The sequence below is a fragment of the Coccidioides immitis genome (genome assembly GCF_000149335.2).
Source record: "Coccidioides immitis RS genomic scaffold supercont3.5, whole genome shotgun sequence".
Lineage (NCBI taxonomy): Eukaryota > Fungi > Ascomycota > Eurotiomycetes > Onygenales > Onygenaceae > Coccidioides > Coccidioides immitis.
The window spans coordinates 2,980,206-3,002,322 of record NW_004504307.1 but is presented as its reverse complement, the minus strand read 5'-3'; the positions used below and the strand labels follow the sequence as shown (position 1 = coordinate 3,002,322).

Sequence of the window (22,117 nt, the reverse complement as noted above, 5' to 3'; positions counted from 1 at the left end):
ATCGTTGTGATTCTACTCTCAATCCTTCCAGCCCACTTTCTCAATTTCCCCGATAACATGTAAGACCACATCGGCTGCGGATTCTCCCATCAGTCGTATACTCTCGTCCAGTTCCCGTTCAACCGTCTCGCTAACCCCTGCATCATCACGGATACTTTGTGCAAACTTCTTCACCGGGAGAAGAAAGTTCTCGGTGAATTCTGGAACCAACGTTTGGAGCTGAAGCTTCTCGCGCAACGCCTCTGATCTGCACAGGAAATAGTAGAAATTAAGAGCCAAAATGTAAAAAGTAGCCTCCCGGCTCGTGAACTTTATCCACTCGATCAATATAACCTGCGTCGACGAAGAAGGTAGATTGGAGAAATCGTCTGGAGGCGGACTGTAGAGAGATTTGAAGAGAGTAGCGAATGATTCCACGTCTGTAAAGGGGCTAGATGCATCTGGGCCGGCCGGGGGGTCGAGGAGTTCTTGTTTCAGCCAGTTTAGGGCGGATTCCTTTGCGTATTTAAGGCCTTCATCGTGGAATATTTGTAGAATGAGGTTATACCTGCTTTGGGCGTTGGGGTTCGCACGGAAAATTTCAGAAGGTATCTTTTCGATGCGGCTGATTGGGCGCATCGGTGGGGCGCGTACACACGTCACCATAGCCAAAATGAGTTGATTAAAGTCAGATTCGGCTTGAGGGGCGCTGTCTGGGCCGTAGTGACTGGATGTCAGGGCGAGAGCCAGGAGAGAATCGAGCAGTGGACCTGGACCTGGAGTTGCAATCTGTTCTTCCGCAGCTGCCTTCTCGTTATTCCCTAGGAAATTTGCAAAAATTATAGAGATATCCGGGTACATGGGTATGTCTATCTTAGGCTCTGTTGACCCGAAGAGAGCGGCAGTCGCACACCGTGCCGAAAGCAGGATGAGACAACCATGTCGTTCCAATGGAATATCCTCAGGGGATTTTGGCATAGCCTCAAAATCCAGAGGCGCATCATGGTCCTCGACCGGATTGAGAACAACCTGAAGTAAGGTCTTTGTGTCCAACCCAAAGTCTCTGGATAGTGCCTACGGATTATGTCAGGAAAGAGCAATGAATTAGGTAAAAATCGAAGAAAAGCCTTACAATTATTTTACCCATAGTTGAATCTCTTTCCTTAGCATATTCTGCCTGGTTAAAATGCTCTATTAAGCTGAGACCTGGGGTTACAGCACCCGGATCGAGTCTCTCTTGTACCCGCAAGGCCCATTGCATCCCTGGTGGCTGTTCATCTGTGCAAGATAGAAGGTACGCTTTCAGCACTTCTATAAGTCCGAACTGTACCAGCCTTTGCGTCAAAGTTCTCTCTTGTGCTAGGGCATTATCCGACTGCGGTTCCGCCTCGGGGTCTGGTGCTGACCCCCTGGTAACGCGAGGAACTAGCTGCTCGCCTGCATTTCGTGGGGGAAGAGCCGGCCTCTTGTTGCCGGATATATCCCTTAAAAATTCGAGTATCGCTGCGGTGGTTTCAACCGTGGGATACTCCGTATATGCTTCCAGGGCAGCATGAAGAGAGGTAGCAATAAACCGACTTGGATATTTGGTTTTTATCCTGGAGTGCAGAGTGGCGAGCATGGAGACGAGGCTGTTGAACTGCAAAATATGCAGTGGAATCCGTTTCTCCGCGGCATGCAGGGATGTTGCCGGGCTGCCCTGCGGTACACCTTGTTCCTCGTGATCGCTGATTCCTTCATCATCCGAAGGGTGCAGCGTCATCAGGGCGTCTGAAACGCGGAGGATGACTTCTCGTGGATTTCCCAATCTAGAAATATCCTGGAGGCATTCTTCTGATGCCGGTAGCAATGGAAGTAACAATTGCACGAGGTCCCAGCCAATGTTTGTTGTCAGCGTTTCATCCTGAAGGAGGCGATGAAGCGTGGGGAGGCGGGCGGGAGTCAGCTGGTATTCAAGAATTGTGAGATAGCTAAGGTAGTCAGTGGCAGGAGGTAAAGCCTTGACAAGAGGGTCTTCGAGGTCCTCCATTGCCACGTTCTTTTGCGGGAACTATGCACGTTCTCCGTCGTAACTTGGCAAAAATGCCTGTCTGTCTGTTAATTCCCCGCAGTTGGTAGGGATGCAGTCTCCCTGGAACCAGTTGAACTGCTTGGACAAGCAAGACCAATTTCGCAGCAACTCTGCGCAGTTAACTATGTTATTCCTGGATTTGAACCTGTAGTGGTTATCTTTATCCTCGTCACGGTTCGCCACGCAAATCGTCGAGGTGGTCCGGATTTGACGCGTCGTTTTGCGATGGGGGAGTGTTGATCTCCCGAAGGCTGTTGATGTGTAAGGTAGTTCACCACTAAGCGAGCCACACCACTAAACGAGCCAAATCTTCCACCACCAAAATTCCTCCAACATTCAACATTCAATATGCAACAACATGGTCAACAACACCTCAATTAGGCTTGCAATTGAAGATCTTGAATCACAAGAGACCCCAAATTACACTGCAACCACAAGAAAGTACTCAGTTAACTGAGAGATCCTGCACTAACAGTATAAAGACTTGCAACTTGCTTAGGATGAAGCAGCCTCCTGATATAAGAAAAAGCTCTCTGATATACAGGAGACAGAGCTTCTGAATTATATAAACAAGCTCTCTAGCTGTGGCCTTGCCATTACACCTCAGATCCTACAAAATATCATACAAGAGATGACAGAAGAGGATATTGGAATCAACTGAGTTAATCAATTTTGCAAGTAGTATAATGACAAGATCAAATGCATTTATCTCAAAGCAATTAATCAAAATAGGCAGATAGCAGATAACTATCAGTACTTTAAGCACTTCTATATGCTTGTAATTTGATGATTTATTTGATTACTTGCAATTGCAGTTGTTGATGCTGGCTAACTATTTGACTACTACTTATGAAATAGTTGGAGCAGAAAATTAATTAATATAATCTTGAGCCCTCAAACATCTACAACTTTAATGAAAAAGAATTTCTTCTAGACTTCTGTCATGCCTCAAAGCAATTAGTCTCTATTAAAGCCCTACAAGCTGGAAAGAATGCCACTACTCAGAATGATAGTTGGGAATTCCTCTCATTACTCTGCTCAGTCTCTGCTGAAGAAATTGCACTACCTCCAGCTCTTATTTACCAGAGCAAATTGTGAGATCTCCAGAATACATGGCTAGATGATTATGATGGAAGCAAATAGATCTACTTTGCAGCTTCAACAAATGGTTGGAGCAATAATGAATATGAACTGGAGTGGTTGAAACAGATTTTCAATCAGCATACTAAGAAACAAGCTGGTCAAGAAAGACATCTGCTTCTACTAGATGGCCATTCCTCCCATATAAATATGAAATTTATCAAATACACTGACTGTAAAAAGATTCTTCTTATGATTCTTCTGCTGCATTCAACCCACTATTTGTAATCTCTTGATGTTAGAATCTTTGGGCTGCTGGGCAAGACATATTTCAATGAGCTGGAAGCACTACTACATCAAGAAATGAGCTATATTCAAATGACAAAAAGAGATTTCTGGAGATTATTCAATGTGGCTTGAAAGAAGACTTTAACAGTTAAGAATATACTTACTGGCTTTGCAAAGACTGAGATTAACTCTCTGAATTCTCAATATCAACTACACCAATTTGAAACTGCTCAAGCCTCTACACTGCCAGTTAAACCTCCTATTTCTAGCAATATGCACCAGCTCCAACAAGAGATCAAGAATATACATCTCTGGCACAGCCTAAATTTGCAGAGTATTAGATAGGTTATTCAAGCTAGTAAGCAGTTTGCTCTTCATAATGAACTGCTGGAACATAAGAATCAGCAGCTAAGATTAACTCTAGTGATGGAGAAGCAACACCACAAGCAAGACAAGCCTCTAGGCCTACTCAATAGAAATAATTCTAGTCAAGCACAGTTCTGGTCTTCAACAAAAGTTCTTAAGACATGTGAGTGCCTGGATGAAATAGAGACTGAAAAAGCTGATAAAATTGCTTAAATACAAGAGACAAAACTTCAACAAGAGCTTTAAAAGAAGCAGACTGCTAGAGATATTGAAAAAAGACAGATTGAACAGAAGAATACCTGTAAAAAGATCCAGAAGCAACAAGAGATCAAAAAAATCAAACATGCTAGATAAAGAGAGGCACAACATGTTGCTTATAAGAAGAAGAAGGCTTTACAACTAGCAGAGAAGGAAAAACAGACAGTTGAACATGCTAATAAATGCCAGCAGTCAGAGCTTCAAGCACCAGCTTCAAAGTGCTGTTGGAAGGACTCCCCTACTAAAGAGCCTTATTGTGGAGAGTCTATACAACCTTCCAAAAGAGAAAGTAAGAGCTCTACAAGCATCTCTAGCAAGACATTAGACTCTCTAGCCAAGAAATCTACTGTTGACATTCCTTTGAATTCTTTCCTATCTACCCCCCAAATCTCTCACTCTGGCTGTAATATTAGGCTATCCACCCATTTATTTTCCTAACTATACTAATTTCTATGCTTTAAAGAATACATTTATTTAATATTTAATAGCTATTTAATAATAAAGATCTGGTTGTTGAGATATTTAATAAATTCATTGCGTGGAGCATTTGGCGAAATTTGGCTTGTTTAGTGGTGTGGCTTGTTTAGTGGTGAACTACCTTAAGTAAGCACGGGCCGGTTTTCCTCCCGGGGAAAAAGAAAGTGAACTGCAGTTCACCCGTTCAACACGTCCTCCGAGCCTCCTCCGTGCAGCGACCTCACGACTGTCCAGACTGCAACAGCAGGGATTGTGTGCATCGTCACAGTAACCACTGAGTCACAGAAGTTATTTTATTGACACTGGATAACTGATATGTACTTTTCGCTCCGCATTCCAGACAAAGGCCTTCACCACCACTTCTTGGACAGTTTTATACTCTGTACGCTGTATGAAATCTGTATAACTTCCCCAAACAACAACCTTGGTGCCGGGACACTCTCGGAATATGTCCCCTCTTCCGTGTTCCCGGCGCGATTTGAAGTCCAGCCGACATTTGCGTCTATAACCACGGAGTAGTCACTGTCGATCAAAATTTATGGGACCTTGGCCCACTCCGCCGTCGGTAACATGTACTCCCGTATACGGAGTACGGAAAACGGAAGACGGAGTCCAAGGAACGGTCTGGCACGCGTTGGCAACTTGTCATCTCCCTTCTGAGGAATCGGATATGCAAAGGCAGGTTACATATTAGCCATGAAGCTTGCCATGGCTTATTTAGCACGAAGGTCAACGGGAGATTGGAGGGAAAAACATGAATGGTGGCTTCTTGCTCTGAAGAACATCTGGATCGACCCTGGTTCCAGGAATTACGGCAAGCTGCCCGTCCAGAATGCTGCACCGGCTGCTCTGGGCTCCACAAAGGAAAAAGCAGCGTTCGATACGCAGATGGTGACGCTGTACCGTAACATAGGTACACTCTTCGTACCCGGTACTCCGTGTTTGTGCATTTTCTAGACCTAGAACACGGATTCTTCATGGTTGGATATGAATGTCAAAAAATAAGGGAAAAAAAGGGGAAAAAAAAAAAATTCTCAATTCAACAAGCATTGACGGCTCCGACGAAAGGTGAGCGGAGCACCTTATTTCAACTATGGATGTTTCCTTGCTTCCTGTCGTTCGTCCTCACCCGGCGAAGAAGTACCTTATATTGACGTTCTTGGCTTCATGCGTCACCCTCGTCGCCGTCACGTACTGTAACAGCACAACGAGCCGCCACAGACTCACAAAACCACCAATGGCACGTTGCGGCGGCGCTTGGCAGCCAGCCCTGTGGCATTGTCGATGATGCAAAAACAGACACTTCCATTGAAAGGAGTCTCTTTTGGTTAATTTTGCAAAATTAAGCCTCCACCGAAAGCCATCCAAAGCAAAAAATTAAAGAATTAAAAAGAAAGATAAAAAAGAAGGAAAAGACAAGGATGGTAATCTCAAATCGAAGCGAGTGCCTGATCGAGATACCCACTGCCCCCATGTGTAGACCCTGGCGACTTTCGCGATCTATCTCCGAAGCTTTGTGATGATGTCCAAAACACTTAGAATTGGCCAATCAGCGCCGGCCAGCATGCTTAGATATCACCCGGGAGATCCGGATGCTGGGCTGAACCGTCTCACCAAGCTCCATCTAAGGGCGGCCTTTTCTTGTGCAGCTCTGCTTCTCCCCGAATGGCCTCAAAAAAGTCCTTCTGCGGGAAAGAAATGTCTCCATGCCAGACCCCGGGTCGAATGAGCTCTGCCACATCACCCGTACCCATGGTTAATTAATTCTAGTCTACTGTAGTATCGAAATACCCGAGATCCAGCGTTGATAACCTTTGCACTTTGCATCCATATTCTCTTTTTTCCTTCTTTTTTTTTTTTTTTTTCTATTTATAAAAGAAACTTTTTTTTCCTTTTCTTCATCGGATATCCCATCTATAGTTGTTATTTCTTTAAACATCTCTGCATTCTCAACCAGCGTCCCCCCTGCACTGCTCGTTGGTCTTTAGACATTCAAGTAATACTAATCCTAATCTGACAGCCCCCCCAAGAACCCTCTCTGGGGTTTACCTATCTCCGGTCAATTCCGCCGCGCGGCAAGTCCCATCAGGTCGTTGCTCCTCCAGAATTCAAAAGGGCCATTTTGACGTCAACCTCGTTGCTGTCGAGCGTGTCGATTTCAACACCAGGGGTGCGCATCGTCAATCCCTGGGGACCCCACCACCCGTTCCGCCTGTTTCCTATAGACCACTCTATAGGCGACTCGTCCTCTCTTGTGTCGTTTCGCAATCGACCTGACGGGTAGCTTTCCTCGTACAAAAGTCCACGGCAAGGTTCCCGCACGCGTCGCACTTGGCGAGCATAGACAGGCCTCATTGCACCTTCTGCTATAGAGAACACCGCGTACAGACCCCTCCCTCCAGGCCGCGCCCAACATGGCAACGGAAGTGCAATCGCTGTGTGTTTCCACCACCTCCACCCATGTCAAGCCTCAACCTCCAGCCTTTGTCGATGACCTCTTCACGCACTATTCGTCGATGGCTGCTGCAAAGGTATCCCCTTCGCCTTCCGGACACACTGTAGGAGCCGCTGCCGCCACCTACCCCCGCCCTAATCTCCTAAAACGGGGAGTCGACCGGCTTCGTCTAGAATATTACCGCTATGAGGTCACCCTCGGCGTCTATGTCATGACGCCCGGCGAGAAACTCATCTTCAACTCCTTCATCCTGGTCGTCCTATCGCTCATGGTCTGGGCTCTCTTCCTGTACTTTCCTTCGTTGCTATATCAGAAGCTCAGCCGACTGGACTGGCTCCTGACTGGCCGAGATGGACCCAGTCCTAATGTCACATTCTCGTTGTCGAATGGGAACGACATGTTGGTTTCCTCTTTCCAGATACCGCCGTTCCGCTCATAAATACCAGGGAGCCAAGCGAGGGGCTTTGGGGGAGAATGACGACGACGACAACGAATGGGTTTAGGTGTTGTATGCGTTCTTTTGGAGTTTCAAAAATGGCCTGAAAAAGAAGGAGATACCCCTCTAATGGTAGGTCTGTTGCTGGCCATTCTCGTTGCTTTTTCGTCTGTAGTTCCTTTTTTTTTAAAAAAAAAAAAAACATACTTTATTCAAGCATTGGTCTCCAAATGTTGGACATTAATGCTAACACAGCTCTCTCCAATGTCAATAGATGTTTTAGGTGTCCTTGTTTATATTGGGAATTGGACACGCCCGCGGGGGGGGCGGGATTTTTGGATTGTCAGCCTCATCGTTCTAAACCCAATCTGGATTCTGTCACGGTGTGATAATGCTCGATTGAAGCAGGCGAAGTCTTGGGATGGGTTCGCTCGGCGAAGTAATGAACTGGAATCACGATTAATGTCTTAATGAAGGTGGAGTGAAATAAAAAAAAGAAAAACGAGAGAATTTTGATCAGGATCATACCATGATCCAACTGTGGACCACACAATGGCTTGCGCATGACGATTCTCCGGCAATCGTCTGGCAACAGGATTTTTCGAACCACCTTCCATGCGGCCACTGAAAAGTTGTCAAATCGGTTCCGTCGTGCCAGCGCAAACATCATGGATTCTCTAGTGGCATTTCTGAGGAAAAAAAGAACGACGTCCCCTTGTTTTTTCCTATTTTTATTTTTATTTTTATTTTTATTTTTATTTTTATTTTTATTTTTTGATTCTGGAAATGTAGATATCACCCGCGTACAAACAACATCGATCCTAGAATGTGGCTTTTTGACCCTCGTGCTTTCGGACGGACAGTCCTTATTCCCTTTTCTGATGCAAGTCGTCGTCGCGCATGTGCTCTGTGCTCGTCCTGTGAGCGGAGAGAACTCAGGGGGGTAAGAGAGGGCAAGCATCCACCGTTCAACGCCAAGCAGGCGATCGCAGACCGGCATGGATGCTGCGCCGTGCTTGTCCGCCGACGCTCCGTCAAAATGGATGTGTTCCCAGGCCAGCTGAAGGGGCTGAAAAGAAGCTTCGGCACAAACCTTAATATGGCCAATCACCGCCATTGCTGCGCCACAATTCAGCTGCGTTCAGCCACAGAGCCCGTCGCCCCTCCGTTCGGAGTCCCTTCCAATGCGCCCATTGCACACGTATTGAGCTAGCTTTCTCATGTGTAAAAACAGATCAATTCACCTTTAGAAGCTAGGAAGATTCTTCTTTTGCAAGTTATTTTATTCTTTTTTTTTTTTTTTTTGGAACACATTTAGAATGACATTGAGGGATATTCGTTGCTTGGTTTGAACCCCTCTTCGCTCAGAATCAGCTCGTGTTTTGCTCCCCGCACATCCCCCTTGTTCGACAACAATCCGTCTTATTTCTTCCCCCCCCCCCTTTTCAGCTGAGCGTATCGTTGACCTGATCGATTGAACATCCATATCATATTTTCTTTTTCTTTTGAAGCAATAATCATGGCGGGCAACGAAGACCATATGGCCTATGGAGACTATCCGGGCCAGAAATCAAGCAGCACTCGAGGTCTGCTCGGGGATACATTCAACAAGTTTCGCGATAAGTACAATGCTCACACGCAAGGACAACAGCAGCAGCATCAACAGCAGCAGCAGTCTCATTACAATACCCCGGGAGGATATCCTGTACGACAACTTGTGTTCTTGCTCTCCTTCTTTTTTTTTTTTTTTTTTTTTTGTTTTTGTTTGTTCTGATTGCAGAAACAATATGTCCTGATCATAAAGTTTAGAGCCATCCTCCTCCCCAGGGTTACGGCCAACCTTCTTCCCAAGGGCCACCACCACCACATCAGCAGCCAGGGGGGTATGCCCCGACCCAATCACCGAATCCTCAATCCTCTCAAGGCGCGAAGCCGCCAAAATCCGATCTCGTCTCCGGGCTTCTCGGCAAGGTTCAAGGTATCGGGTCCGATCTGGCACAGAAGCTCGGCTCGAGTATTGACCCCCAGGCGTACGCTACATACGGGACGGGTACACAGGCCGGTGAAAAGGCCCGATATGGCAGCTTTGCACCGGAGCGGGACCACAATGACGCAAAGTGGTACGTTGACGGGTGCACGTACATGTGGGCAGTTTCGAGGGCTTTGGAGACGGCGAAAGAGTCGATCTGGATTTTGGACTGTGAGTTTTCCTCCGATGTTTAAGAGCTTTTTGTTGCTTTGGTTGTTGGGGGGGGGGGGGGGGGGGGAAGAGGGAGGTGATATTTTGTTTATTGACTGACCAACGAAATAGGGTGGCTGTCTCCTGAGCTGTACCTAAGACGCCCACCTTCAAAGAACGAGCAGTATCGTGTGGACCGCATGCTTCAGGCTGCTGCTCAGAGGGGTGTAAAAGTCAACGTTATTGTGTATAAGGAGGTGACGCAGGCTCTTTCGTGTAAGTGCATAAGTACCAGCGGTGGAGTAAAAAGTTGGCTAATTCGACGACCAATCTAGTGTCATCATCCCACACAAAACACCATCTAGAGGACTTGCATCCCAACATCGCGGTGTTCCGGCACCCAGACCACCTCCCCGATAGGCAGACTCTTCACAGCGGAGTGATATCTTCTCTCCAGAATTTAACCCTTAACCCAGCCGGAATCGCAAAGCTCTCCGGCGACGCCTTGAAAGGAATCTATGGAATGAGCGATAACGTCATTCTTTACTGGGCCCACCACGAAAAGCTTTGCATTGTCGACGGCAAAGTGGCATTTATGGGAGGCTTGGATCTCTGCTTCGGTCGCTGGGACACATATCATCATTCAATCTCCGACGTCCACCCCAACGACATCAAAGAGACCGTGTTCCCCGGCCAAGATTATAACAACGCCCGTATTCTAGACTTTCAGGATGTTGTTCATTGGGAGAAGAACGAGCTAGACAGAAAGACGAGCCCGCGGATGGGCTGGTCTGACGTTGCTGTCAGCTTGCACGGGCCGGTCGTCGAAGACTTGCGAAAGCATTTCGTGGACCGCTGGAATTTTATTTATGATGAAAAGTATGCTGTCCGAAAGGATACCAGATACTCGAAACTGGTACTTTACAAGCGTCCTCTATCCTCGACCGGTCCCCAGCAGCATCAGGGTCATCACCAAGGGGGCCAGCAGCAGCAGCAGCAGCAGCAACAACAACAACAACAACAATTTCAGAGTCAGCCTATTCCTCCAAGCTATGGTCAGGGACAAAGCCAGCCTCACACTGGCACTGGCGCCCAGCCCTACCAACAGCCGGGACAACAGTACCCGCCTCCACCACCTGGTGGTCCACCCCCGCAGCAAACGCAATCCAGCGGCGGCTACCAGCCGCAGTGGAGCGCGTCGCAGACTCCCTCACACTCTGGTCCAACCCAGACTTCAGGTGCGACCCAGGCCCCTTACTTCCCCCCTCCACCGGGCCAAGGGCCATCGCACTCCCAGACTCGGGGCATTTTCGACGGCTCAAGCTCCCAAGAGGAAGGTAGCCGTGGTTTCAGCAGCTTGCGGACCGATGTTACAAACTTTGGAAACGTCCTCCGCACCCAGTTGGCGGGCCAAGTTCATCGTTACCAGGATCGTTATTTCAGCGGACAGCCAGGCCAAGGCCAGTCCGGAGTGCGTATGGGATGCCAGATCGTCCGCAGCTGCTCCAAGTGGAGCCATGGCACCCAACAAACCGAGACCTCGATCGCAGAGGCCTATTGTACCATCATCCGAGAGAGTGAGCACTTTGTCTACATCGAGAATCAGTTCTTCATCACGGCGACCGGTGACTCGCAGGCCCCCGTCAAGAACAAGATCGGCGCAGCCATTGTCGAACGTATCCTGCGTGCAGCAAGGGCGAAGCAGAAGTATCATATCGTTGTCGTGATCCCCGCCGTCCCCGGCTTCCCTGGTGATCTTCGTGACGAGGGCAGCCTGGGCACTCGGGCAATTATGGAGTTCCAGTACGACTCGATCAACCGCGGTGGCAACAGCATCATGGAGATGATCGCCAAAGAGGGCGTCAACCCCATGGAGTACATCCGCTTCTACAACTTGAGGAATTACGATCGCATCAACGCGAGTGGCGTGATGCGGACTGCTGAGAAACAGAGCGGGGTTAGCTACGAAACTGCTCGACACCAGTATGACGCTGGCGTGACTGGGTCGAAGCCGGCATTTGACACCACATCAGCGTATGGCCAGTACCAGCAAGCCGCTCAGCAGGTGACGCATGGCAGCTCCGCGTCTGGGCGATGGAACAGTGTTGCTTCGTGTTATATGTTAGGAGGAGAGGATATCCGGAACGTGCCTTGGGAACATAACGATGCCTTGGCAGAGATTGATGCATTTGTTTCGGAGGAGCTCTACGTCCACTCCAAGGTGAGTAGTCCAACGTTCACTCCGTGGTATGTGGCAGCAGTGCTAACCCTGTTGTAGGTGTTGATTGCGGATGACCGAACGGTGATCTGTGGAAGTGCAAACATCAACGATCGTTCCCAGCTGGGCTCGCACGACTCTGAGATTGCTGTGATCATTCAGGACCCATCCCCGATAGAGTCGTCGATGAACGGCCAGCCGTACCTGGTGAGCCGATTTGCCTCAACACTTCGACGACAGCTGTGCCGGAAGCACCTCGGCCTCATTCCTGCACAAGATTATCAGCGTCCTGATGCCAACTTCGAGCCGGTGGGAGTTCCAAACCAGTATGACCTCGGTTCTCCCGAAGACCGCGTGGTCGCAGACCCCCTATCGGACACGTTCCAGAGCCTGTGGAACTCTCGGGCCAGACAGAACACGGAGGTGTACCGAAAAGTGTTCCACGCGGTGCCCGACGACACCGTGCGCAACTGGAACGACTATAAGGAGTTCTACGAGTACTACTTCCGCAAGGAAGAGGTCAAGAAGCAGAAGGAAGGGCAGCCAGAATGTCAGGGAGGGCCCCCTGCTCCAGGAGAGGGGCTCACCCCTGCACCTCCCGTCAAATACGAGTGTGGCCACGTTATTAGGGATGAATTCCCCGAGGGGGTGCGGGCGGTTAAGGAGGAGCTGAGCAAGGTGAAGGGGACGTTGGTGGAGATGCCGCTGATGTTTTTGATTGAAGAGGACATTGCGAAGGAGGGGATTGGGCTCAACAAGCTCACGGAGGAGATCTACACATGAGTAGTTTGCGGCTCATGAGTGGCTGTCTCCATCTCTCGGTTAGAAGTTTTGAGTTTCCTTTTTTGGTGCCAATGCCCACCGTTGATGCTTTGGGATGCTGCTGAGTCTTCTTTGGCCGAACACTAGCTATACAACCGGTCTCCGTGGCTGTGGGACGCTGATTGTGTGTTACAGAGCTGCTTTGACCTTGGATGTGCATGGCCTTGTTATTTGATGTGCATGGCCTTGTTATTTGATGTCCATATACTTTTTTCCTTTTTTTTTTTTTTTGGGTTTCTTTATTTGTGCACAGATCTGACTTGTCGTATCTCTGGACGAATGCAGAAGCAGCATTTGTAAAGAAGAATAATTATAAAAAAAAAAACATATTCTTTGGGTTGATATTGTTCTCAGAGGTCTTGGATATTCACTGACCGGGGACCAAGATTGTACATTCCTGTGGCCCGGCCAAACCTGCTGAAAGCGAGCCACTGGGACAGCCAGGATTTAATCGCTCAGCCATGTCGGTCTCAGCGAGCCAGCCAGATCCCAGCCGCAGTTCGTCCTTTCGCCTTCTTTGGCCTTCGCTTCGGCCTTGATCGCTGCTTGCCCACCAAAAAGGCGTGCAAATCCCGGCTTACTATTGTCCTGCAGAGAACAATAGCAAGGAGAAGCACGTGACCTGATGTTGGCGAAGACGCGCTCTGATTGGCGGGCGGAACAGGCGTTGGCGGTGGATCCCTGCACGTGTCATTACCGCATCGGGTATAGCGTGGCCTCGGCGGTTGGACTTCTTTTTTTGTTTTTTTTTTTTTTTTGCCCGACTTCACCGCGTCGTCCATCGCCGGCCGAGAGTGGAAAATGAGAGAAAGTCAATCGACACCTCACCTCACCTCACCGCAGTTCAGCTCTAACTCAGTCCATGTCAACTCCCTGCCGCTGCTACTGCTGCTGCTGCTGCTCAACTCAGGCTGCATTGGTCCCGGGAAGCTGGGATGTGCGCTGATTGGCGTCTACGATGCGCCTTCACTGGCGTCTTGACATGGAGCCCCCAACGTCATCGTCCGGGAATCCTCACCTCGGAGCTGGGAAACAAAGGTCTCTCTCTTCCTTGTTTTACGTTCCTTTGCGTTGTGCGTGTTGGAAGTCTGAGCTTCTCCTGACCATCGCCTCCCCTGGGATCCTCACAGCCCATCCGTTCCCAATCAGATCCATGAAACTGCCCCCGCCCGTCGTTCCTGGCTCGAAGAATGGCGTGGCTGCCGGCCCTTGATTCCCACTCTTGCTATTTTGCCTCTAACCCACCCCTATCCCCCGGGGCGAATGAGGATGGAAAGCCGGCGCTCAGTGATACCCAGTCTATGCTGCCGAATTCAGGGATCTTGACTCGAATCACCCAAGTGGAGGGAGGGTGTCTAAATGATTACATTCCCTCCCCCCCCCCCCCCCCCCCACTTGCTGTGTTGCCGCTGTGTTTTCTTTCCCGTATTCGCCTTCGTCATCATGAATGGGGACAGATAGCCAAGCACTGCGGCCTATGGAGAAAGAGAGCACATCCTTTCCTTGCGACAAGACATCTGATTAGAACAAAGGATGGCTGCTTTTCGGGCCTAGATTCTTGGTTGCCTCTGGATACACTCGCTGCCCTAACGTAGTCATTAAGCCGCATACCGAGGCGCATGGATATGAGTGAAAGCCCCCCCTCCAGCCTGTGCAGGATCAGCTGTTCATCATGCTGTCCCCATTCCATGGTGAGCCCCATCGATCGTTTGTCTCTCGGAACTGCTCGGATTGTGTAGTTTGCAATCCTCATTCGTCAACAGGGATATACTATTTTCTTTTTTTCCTTCCCTTTTTGGTGCTGGATCAGGATTGGGCGGAGGGTCTCTCCCAATCTGCAAGGCATGGAATTCTTGTTTTCAGAGTGTGGAGGAGCACATGATGCTTTGCTAAAAAAAAAAAAAAAAAAAAAAAAAAAAATGCAGTATCCACTATTTTATGCGTCCCCTACTACAGAGCAGAGACATGCTTAACCGCCCAGGCTTTTCAATCTTGGGCACCATCCAGCTGTGTTGCTTGACCCAGCTGGGCGATACGAGAGGGCCCCGGCAATTTCCATGCCATATGTTCACTGGAAGCATCTTCATCAGAACAATACCAAGAACCCTAAATGGAGTTCTGCACTGTCCATGTATGAGTATTTAAATGTCTCATGACCACGCTTCACTGTGATTGATCATCCGCTTTTGTTCATCATATTGTTCTGCCTCTCCTTTCATCATTAACTTTCCTTTCCGCTTGCATATCTTTCTTTCTGCAATAAAGGATTGTCTGGAACGATGCCTTAAGCAGCTTCTAATTATCTTTTACTTTATACTATTTTGCGCCTCTCTTGCCTCTACTAGCTTTTTACACTCCTTGTGTGAAGAATTTGCCTCACTTACCCGTGCCACGAAATCGCTCATACTGCAGTATCCACGTTTCCGCTTGAAGAATATCCTCTGCATACGCATTCCCTCATCCGGAGAACTGAGGAGAAGACTGATCAATTATAAATACCGTGTCGTGATCCTTCATGAATGGCCTTTGCTCTCCATCATCAAGATCGACAAGTCTACGTTGATAACCACGAAAGCTATACTTCTTCAACTCCTTTCAGAGACTTCAATCCTTTTTCCCAATATCAAAATGGAGAACTACGTCGCCCCCAAGGCTCCAGAGACCACCGGTTCGTGCTCCTCCCTTTCGTTACGTTCTTTAACATCTTCCCTCCTCAATACCCCCTCAAGCGGGTGCTGCTCCGTTTGCTCGACCTCGAAAGCTAACAGGTAATAGGCCCCATGTTCGCTCGCGGCTCCGGAGGCCAGTGCATTGTTATGTAGATTCGTTCCACACCGGACACTTTCAGCCCAGGGGTTGGGGACGATGAAGAAGGAGGAGGATTATTGGCCACACCGGGCCATGTTTGATTGTCTTCGTTGAAGTGGTTTCGATTTTCCGGCACGATATATACGAATCTTTTTGTCAACCGAGCCTTTGAATTCGAATATATCTATCAACACCGATCTTGGCCTTTTTGACAAAGGCCCCTGGTCGGACTCCGGAATTTAGCAACCACTTTACCACCCCCCGACAACGCGAAGCATTCGACAACCACTGATGTCCCCACTGTCCGCTCTTTTCTTCCTTGTTCCTCAACGTTCGGCGCTGCTGTGTCAGCGACCAACGGGCTTTGCTCGTTGTGCTCGTTCTATTTCCCGCTCTGCCTTTTTGTACTGTACTGGTTCCGGAAGTACGACAGTCCCCTCACATGCTGGATAATATCGGGTTTCTTTGAATCCCGTCGAAGGGGATATATCACGCTCATCACTCTTTCCTTTCGGTGGGGATATGGTATACTTGGGTTTGGATCTAGTCTCTCTTTTTTATTAATCTTTCACAGCGGGTGTGTTTTTGGGGGGCCCCCCAAAGGAGCTTGGAAAGATTATTTTTTGTGGATATATCATATGAATATAGGATTTGTATTTACGAGGAGCGATCCTCTAGCATTCCTTTTTTTTTTTTTCTTTTAAGATTCTATTGTCCCTAGTGAATACATATCTCTGTGCACATACGAAACTGTTGGTATTACCCTTTTGTTTTTTCATTTTCTTATTTCCTCCCCCTAATTGTTCGTGCCTCGTAGAAATTAAGTACGGAGTACTTGTAAATAGTGTTGTGGAGGATTTATAGACGTGATTTCAAGGGGGTGTTTCCTCAGCCTCGTCGTATGCATTCACTCCTTTAAGTCCTTGGAATTCGTATCACTCCATAAAGTACGCCGTATGTATGTAAATATGCACTTTGTATGCATGCATGCATGATGCATGTATCTTTTCCTGCGGATGCCTGCGATAGCTAAAGCTTGAGATGCTACAGACGTGTGTGTATGTAATCCAACAAAATCAAATTGCGGCTCAGGATGCAGTTGACCAGACCGTCCGCGGCTCTCGAACCCCGCAAGGCATCGCTACTCACAGAGCCAGTCGAAAGACTACCATGCAACGCCGCTAGGCTTCGCATCAGGTAGGGGTACGTTACAGTTTGCCCACTCTTCATCGCTGCTCGATCGCTAAACATGCTCAATGAAGGTTTATGAATAACCTGATCATCTGTTTGTACTGCGGGAAACCAGGCCCCTCGCCGGCCAAACGCCTGGCCGCGTCCGGATCTGTCAAGCCGGGCCCGGGCATTCCCAGGTGTTCAGGTATGCCATGAAAGAGGACTGTGCCACAACTTCCAGAGACGCAGCTATTCACACAGTTCGAAATCAACCACGGCGAGGATCTCAAAGCTCTCGTTCACTAGGGGATGCTGTACGGTCTGAAAGTTCGCAGTTAGCCAGGTAAAACGACCCATCTGGACCCGGGATCGGCTTATCGGGAGGAACATAGAGCGTAGCTGCAGAGAGTTGGGTTGATGAATGGATCTTTCTCCGCGAGGTACGACTTTCCGTCAGGGCGGCGACCTCCATGCAGTGGTACGCATAGTCCCAGTAAATAAGTTATGTTGTCGAACTCCATGGCCCCTTGCCAGTTTCGTGGACGGGCCCGATATAAAGCTCTCCCGTTTTCTCGTCAAAGCGCAGGTTCTCAATATTGATAAACTAGAATGCAGATGGCTCTTCTTTGCCATTTTCCTAGAGGCTCCATTGTCTGTGAATGGCGCCAGAGTTCTATCGGATTTTCTGGAGGAGTTTGAGGTCTGAGTGGTTAAGTGAGTGGTCTTGTGTGGTTATGCAAATGCTTTTCGCAACATACACAGGGACCAAGCTTGACAATAAGGCTAAGGTGCTCAACTTTGACTGCTGTGAGCCGAGGCGTGGTGCGGCAATTCAGTAAACGAACAATGGCCTCTGCCGGAGTTGGAAGGCATTTGTGGCCTGGAGCGTTCGTAAAAGAGGAGGATTCAAGGAAGTCCATTTCGGCTTTTGTCGCATCAGCGATCCCATGATGCTTCAAGTTCAAAGCTCCCGTGGCATTCTAAGAGGAGGTCGTGCCAGGTTGCTTGGGTGGGAGAAGGCTGGATTCAATGAGTGATAGAAAAGACAAGAGCCGGTAAAATTTGGGCATTCAGTGGTTGCAAAACTTCCTAGCAAGCCAGGCAAATCATCTGGCGCACCGTGCTGAAACCTTGTTAACTACAGTCTGGTGGTACTGATTGTTGAGAATCTCCCCAAGACGAAGACCGCTAGACGAGTCAGTATGGTCAAAAAATATGTAACGCCCCTGTTCGGTGAGCACCAATCTGTCAGGACCTGAGTGCAATAGTTTAGGTAAAAGGCCTTTGTTGTTGTTGAGATTCATTGGCTTGCGACCCGAGCCGTCGCCTAGCCGAGAGAACTCACGAGTGAACCCGTGCGCCGCATAGGGCCGGCATGAAACAAGGATCCCGATCGGTGGACAGGGGTCCTTGGCCCTGGATTGGGTTGCTGAACGGTAGTCAATCCTTCACCAACTCCATCACAGCCCCCCAGTTAAGCGGTAGCCTGCGCAAAGCTGATATCCGCGTCAGTGGGATTTGAAAGTCGATCTGCCCGATAAAATACGTATGACAGGCGGCAAAGTAGCCGTTGAAGTATTCATCGAGGGCTGGCTCGCGAGTTTGGTACCGGCAAATTTCAAGGATTCGAACACGAACAATTTTCCCCGTGACTCATGAGGTGATGGTCACTTCGGAGGGGAGCTGGATCTTGATCGATTTACGGAGTACTCTCGCATCATAGTTTTGTTACATGCTCATATATCCGCTCTTCTGACGGAATCCAGCGATGTCCAGCGTGCCGAAAGCCCGCCGGTCTAACGTGAGCGGTCTTACGGTCACTCCAGATAAATGGGACTACTATCCCTCCATTGAACGCTCGGACGTCAAGTCCTGCTCCTTTACCAATCTCTCTTCATCCACGCACATCCGCCACTCCAAACTCAACGACGTACACGTCCTCTCCGAAAATGGCAGAGGCAGTTACATCGAACGCTGCGATCTATCCCGCTGCACTATTTCGGATAGCTACATCGAACGCTCTCGGCTTCGAGATAGCCGCGCGTCGCATGTAGGGCGCATGGACCGCTCGACGGCTTCGAGATCCGAGTTCGTGGGCGCGCAGACCGTTGAGCGTTCTTCTTTTCAAGACTCCCGAGTGGGTGGTCAAACCGCCGTGTCGAGGAGTGAAGTAAAGAAGTGCAGTCTGGGGGGAGGCAGTCGTGTACAGGACAGTGTTCTGGATAGGGTGTCTTTGTGGGACAGTACGGCCGACAGGGTCGTGCTTAAGAACTGCGACGTGAAGGACTGTAAGATGTCCAAGACCAACCTTTCTGGAATGGTACTCAGATACGGGATTTGGAATAATGGCGACCTGGTTGGAAGGACGAGCAGAGAGCACGAAGTGATTGCTACATCTCTGGAGGAATGGAATGCTCGGGAAGAGCGTGATGCAGAGGCCGGGGAGCAAGAAGGACAATTCAATTCAGGCGATCCTCCTCACCAAGCTGTGGTAAGCCAATATTTCATACTGGCGGGATTGACGCGAATATCACTGATGACGCCTCAAGGCAACTGCGCCAACCACTTCGGCTCCTGTGTCGGAGTCTAGAACCCCTTTGACGCTACATATCGAGACGCAGAAGGAAATTGCGCCGCCGTCGTACACGTCACTCCATGCCCAGGAAGACGCTGATGTTCGGATGCGAAGCGAAAGGGAGTTTACTCCACCAACGCCGACTTCCGATGGCTTTTCCGACATAACAGAACTCGTCGACAATGATAATACCGAATATAAAAATGATGCTCGGGTTTCAGAAAAGGATGGTCCTCCGCCACCGTATGAACCGTGATGCATTGATATTGTACCTTTTTTTTGGACAGCCATGGATACCCTCCTGTTCAATAAATTAACGACGCTCTGATGACGATGACAGCCCTGCTTTTCACGATTTGCAACATTGTATATTCTCCCTCGAATATCTTGATGTAGTTATAGCATGCAAAAAAGAAAAAAAGGACCCATCCCCACTCCTTAAGTTAACCGCTGGCATCTTCGAAGAGGCACGCATTTCAATTTTCCCCGTTTTCCATCGAACCTCGAACGCCTTGTGCAGTTCTTCTTACGGTCGTAAGATCCTTGAACAAGTCTCTCCCTGCCCGTCGGGCCGACAATCCGCACGGTCCATTACCTGTCGACATGCCCGCTGCCCGTGAAGCGACATCACGGAGTCGACCAGCGCAGCAAAAACTTCTACAAGGGAGAGAAGTTGCCAACCCTGCTCTTCTCGTCTACCGTAGCCACCTCCCTTGCGTTATTGGTCGCTATGCCTCCCAGGTATTGCTTATTAATCTGACTACACAATCACGCGCTTTCTTGGCGAACGCGAACGGGTCGCGCTGGCTTTCCGTCGCGTCGCACACTTCGACGGAGAAGACGCCGCGGAAGCCCGTCCTCAGCACCGCCCTCGCCACGTCCTCCACCGGCAGATACCCTCCCTCATACGGCAGCGGCCGGTACCCATGGCTCCATCTGGCCCGGGGTCGTATCCCTTCCACTTCCCGTCCTTCAAACCGCTGCTTAGGCCGATACGCATCTGAAATCTGGAGCAGATAGATCTTCTCCTTGGGGACCGTCTTGGATAGCTCTTCAAGTGTCTCGCTCCAGCCTTGGTCGACGTCTTCCATATGCGCTACGGTGATTTCTGTCTCTGTGCATCCTGATATACTGCATGGATTTGCCCATTCACTTCCTGCGATCTGGAACGTATCGAGGCAAAGACCGATGTTCGGTCGATCAACCTGCTGTACAATGTGCCATGCTTCTTTCCAAGTTGAAGCGTGGGTGGACCAGCATTGGTTCTCATAGGCAACTCTCATGCCGTGCTCTTGGAGAAAGTCGCACAGTTCACGGATGTCACGAATTATATCTCCGTGCTCTGTGGAAATCTTGTCTTCCGGCGCGTCTGTGGAGCCGACCTACTCAAGTCAGGTCATATTATATCCGTTGAGGGACGTAAGGCTGTTTTTGCCACTCTTACCTGCAACATGTCCGTCCCACAAGCCTGCATAATCCTCACCCAGCCTTTCACCTTCTCCCAAGTCTGCCTCCACTCCTTCGACCCTTTCTTCCACCCTTCAAAATTACTAAATGGCTGCAACATCATTATCTTCAATCCATGTGCCTCGCACAATCCCTTCACCTCTCTCGCAGCTTGGCACAATTCATCATAGTTGTCCTCCTTCACTTCATGTTTCAGAAGCTGCGATGCAAATGCTTGCAGATCTGGAAACGAGAGCTCAATCGCGGAGAATCCCGCCGACGCAATTGCTTCGAGCCGTAGGTGTAAACTATCGGTTTCAGGGCGACCGACGGAGCAGGTTGCGCATGCTAGTGGGATGCCATGGGTGGAGGCCGCAGATGAAGTCGCCATCCCGAGACTTGGTGTTCTTTTTACTAGCACTGGGAGAACCGGTGATCTGTATGCACACCTCTCTATGAGGCGGTAAGTAGTACATCCAGGGAAAACAGTGGTATGTCGTCTGGCGCAGAATCGCGTAGGAAACAACGTGATCAGTCTCTTACTCATTGATAAAAGCTGCTCATCACAGACATCATGTCAAAACACCATGTTGAAATTTACAAAGGATCTAGAGGGCACGTTGAGCTGCTGTCTGTTTCTTTTGCTGACGAACACCAAAAAGGCCCAAAATGTTGGAACGTATGTCGTCATAGGGGCCCAAGGTCCCCTGGTTGACATTTAGACTTTCCAAGCTTGACAACACGGCAACACAATGCTTTACGCTCGGTGAATAATGCCCTGAAGATAACAATAAGAATACCCTATGCGTTTAAACGGGAGAGAAGAAAATGGATAGTCAATGGGGATAAGCAGGGTGAAGCAAGAAGCAGTAGCGGAAGCTCCATTCTTGTTGAGCTTGTTCGACAACGTCGGCGATAAGACCAATGGACCTGCCCTGGTCTGTGATGACAGCGGCAATAGGGCGTCGACCATCATTCCTGTAGGGTCTGACGGTTGATAACAACGTGCCATCCCGCCAATTCAGAGATTGTGTACACTCCTTCCAGTGTTCATTATATGTTTCATTCTTACACGTCGATACATGAGGTATGTCCAAGGGTCGAAGAGGAAAGGCTACACAGGAACGAGTCGGTAACGTTCGAGTTGTCTGTGCGGTGTTCCTAAACGGGTGCCTCTTCCGACCGTAGGCTTTCTATCCCGGCATGTGCTTTTGAACCCGAATCCTACAATCCCCCTCCCGCTACGAACCGACAAATCAGTATCACAACTTCTCGTGAAGTACTTGCTTTGGGCGTTGATATTTCATACAAGTTGATTCACGGCCATATACGGAGTACCGGGTGTCCCTCTAGCGTGGTGTTTGGAACGTGGCGCTTATCGCTCTTGGCATTGATTAACTAACTACGGAGTACTCCGTACTCCGTACTCAGCAAGCCCAAAATAGCCGTTTGTGGAATTTCTCCACTGACTTCCCCTCACCATTGG

At 49.1% G+C, this 22,117-nt stretch overlaps 10 protein-coding genes across 10 annotated transcripts; 4 read left to right on the top strand and 6 right to left on the bottom strand.

Moving 5' to 3' along the window:
• Positions 1 to 18: 18 nt before the first annotated feature.
• CIMG_09485 (uncharacterized protein) lies at positions 19 to 2,219 on the bottom strand (the record flags this gene model as incomplete). Its single annotated transcript, XM_001239863.2, has 2 exons — positions 1,112 to 2,219; positions 19 to 1,053 (listed from the first exon to the last, which is right to left on the bottom strand). The coding sequence occupies exons 1-2, from the start codon at positions 2,006 to 2,008 to the stop codon at positions 19 to 21; spliced, it is 1,932 nt and encodes a 643-aa protein (XP_001239864.1). The 5' UTR covers positions 2,009 to 2,219.
• Positions 2,220 to 4,797: 2,578 nt separating this feature from the next.
• On the bottom strand, positions 4,798 to 5,538 carry CIMG_12358 (uncharacterized protein). Its single transcript, XM_012358354.1, has 2 exons — positions 5,274 to 5,538; positions 4,798 to 5,175 (listed from the first exon to the last, which is right to left on the bottom strand). Exons 1-2 carry the CDS (start codon positions 5,496 to 5,498, stop codon positions 5,056 to 5,058), a joined length of 345 nt encoding a protein of 114 aa, XP_012213777.1. The 5' UTR covers positions 5,499 to 5,538; the 3' UTR covers positions 4,798 to 5,055.
• An 863-nt stretch (positions 5,539 to 6,401) lies between these two features.
• On the top strand, positions 6,402 to 8,232 carry CIMG_09484 (uncharacterized protein). Its single transcript, XM_001239862.2, has 2 exons — positions 6,402 to 7,542; positions 7,685 to 8,232. The coding sequence occupies exon 1, from the start codon at positions 6,934 to 6,936 to the stop codon at positions 7,411 to 7,413; it is 480 nt and encodes a 159-aa protein (XP_001239863.1). The 5' UTR covers positions 6,402 to 6,933; the 3' UTR covers positions 7,414 to 7,542; positions 7,685 to 8,232.
• On the bottom strand, positions 7,760 to 8,527 carry CIMG_09483 (uncharacterized protein; the record flags this gene model as incomplete). The annotated part of the gene is made up of 2 exons (XM_001239861.1): positions 7,760 to 7,857; positions 7,939 to 8,527. The coding sequence occupies 2 exons, from the start codon at positions 8,525 to 8,527 to the stop codon at positions 7,760 to 7,762; spliced, it is 687 nt and encodes a 228-aa protein (XP_001239862.1).
• Positions 8,528 to 8,715: 188 nt separating this feature from the next.
• Positions 8,716 to 12,971, top strand: CIMG_09482 (phospholipase D active site-containing protein). Its single transcript, XM_001239860.2, has 5 exons — positions 8,716 to 9,115; positions 9,220 to 9,610; positions 9,722 to 9,865; positions 9,925 to 11,810; positions 11,868 to 12,971. Exons 1-5 carry the CDS (start codon positions 8,930 to 8,932, stop codon positions 12,588 to 12,590), a joined length of 3,330 nt encoding a protein of 1,109 aa, XP_001239861.2. The 5' UTR covers positions 8,716 to 8,929; the 3' UTR covers positions 12,591 to 12,971.
• Positions 12,972 to 13,076: 105 nt separating this feature from the next.
• On the bottom strand, positions 13,077 to 14,319 carry CIMG_12357 (uncharacterized protein; the record flags this gene model as incomplete). Its single annotated transcript, XM_012358353.1, has 5 exons — positions 13,077 to 13,209; positions 13,458 to 13,582; positions 13,648 to 13,854; positions 14,025 to 14,146; positions 14,241 to 14,319. The coding sequence occupies 5 exons, from the start codon at positions 14,317 to 14,319 to the stop codon at positions 13,077 to 13,079; spliced, it is 666 nt and encodes a 221-aa protein (XP_012213776.1).
• A 290-nt stretch (positions 14,320 to 14,609) lies between these two features.
• On the top strand, positions 14,610 to 16,187 carry CIMG_09480 (uncharacterized protein). Its single transcript, XM_001239858.2, has 2 exons — positions 14,610 to 15,297; positions 15,405 to 16,187. The coding sequence occupies exons 1-2, from the start codon at positions 15,149 to 15,151 to the stop codon at positions 15,496 to 15,498; spliced, it is 243 nt and encodes an 80-aa protein (XP_001239859.2). The 5' UTR covers positions 14,610 to 15,148; the 3' UTR covers positions 15,499 to 16,187.
• Positions 16,188 to 17,063: 876 nt separating this feature from the next.
• CIMG_12356 (uncharacterized protein) lies at positions 17,064 to 17,530 on the bottom strand (the record flags this gene model as incomplete). Its single annotated transcript, XM_012358352.1, has 2 exons — positions 17,064 to 17,312; positions 17,369 to 17,530. 2 exons carry the CDS (start codon positions 17,528 to 17,530, stop codon positions 17,064 to 17,066), a joined length of 411 nt encoding a protein of 136 aa, XP_012213775.1.
• An 848-nt stretch (positions 17,531 to 18,378) lies between these two features.
• Positions 18,379 to 19,441, top strand: CIMG_09479 (uncharacterized protein; the record flags this gene model as incomplete). The annotated part of the gene is made up of 2 exons (XM_001239857.2): positions 18,379 to 19,101; positions 19,160 to 19,441. The coding sequence occupies 2 exons, from the start codon at positions 18,379 to 18,381 to the stop codon at positions 19,439 to 19,441; spliced, it is 1,005 nt and encodes a 334-aa protein (XP_001239858.2).
• On the bottom strand, positions 19,424 to 21,517 carry CIMG_09478 (3-dehydroshikimate dehydratase). Its single transcript, XM_001239856.2, has 3 exons — positions 21,175 to 21,517; positions 20,630 to 21,084; positions 19,424 to 20,567 (listed from the first exon to the last, which is right to left on the bottom strand). The coding sequence occupies exons 1-3, from the start codon at positions 21,176 to 21,178 to the stop codon at positions 19,914 to 19,916; spliced, it is 1,113 nt and encodes a 370-aa protein (XP_001239857.2). The 5' UTR covers positions 21,179 to 21,517; the 3' UTR covers positions 19,424 to 19,913.
• Between the last annotated feature and the right edge of the window lie 600 nt (positions 21,518 to 22,117).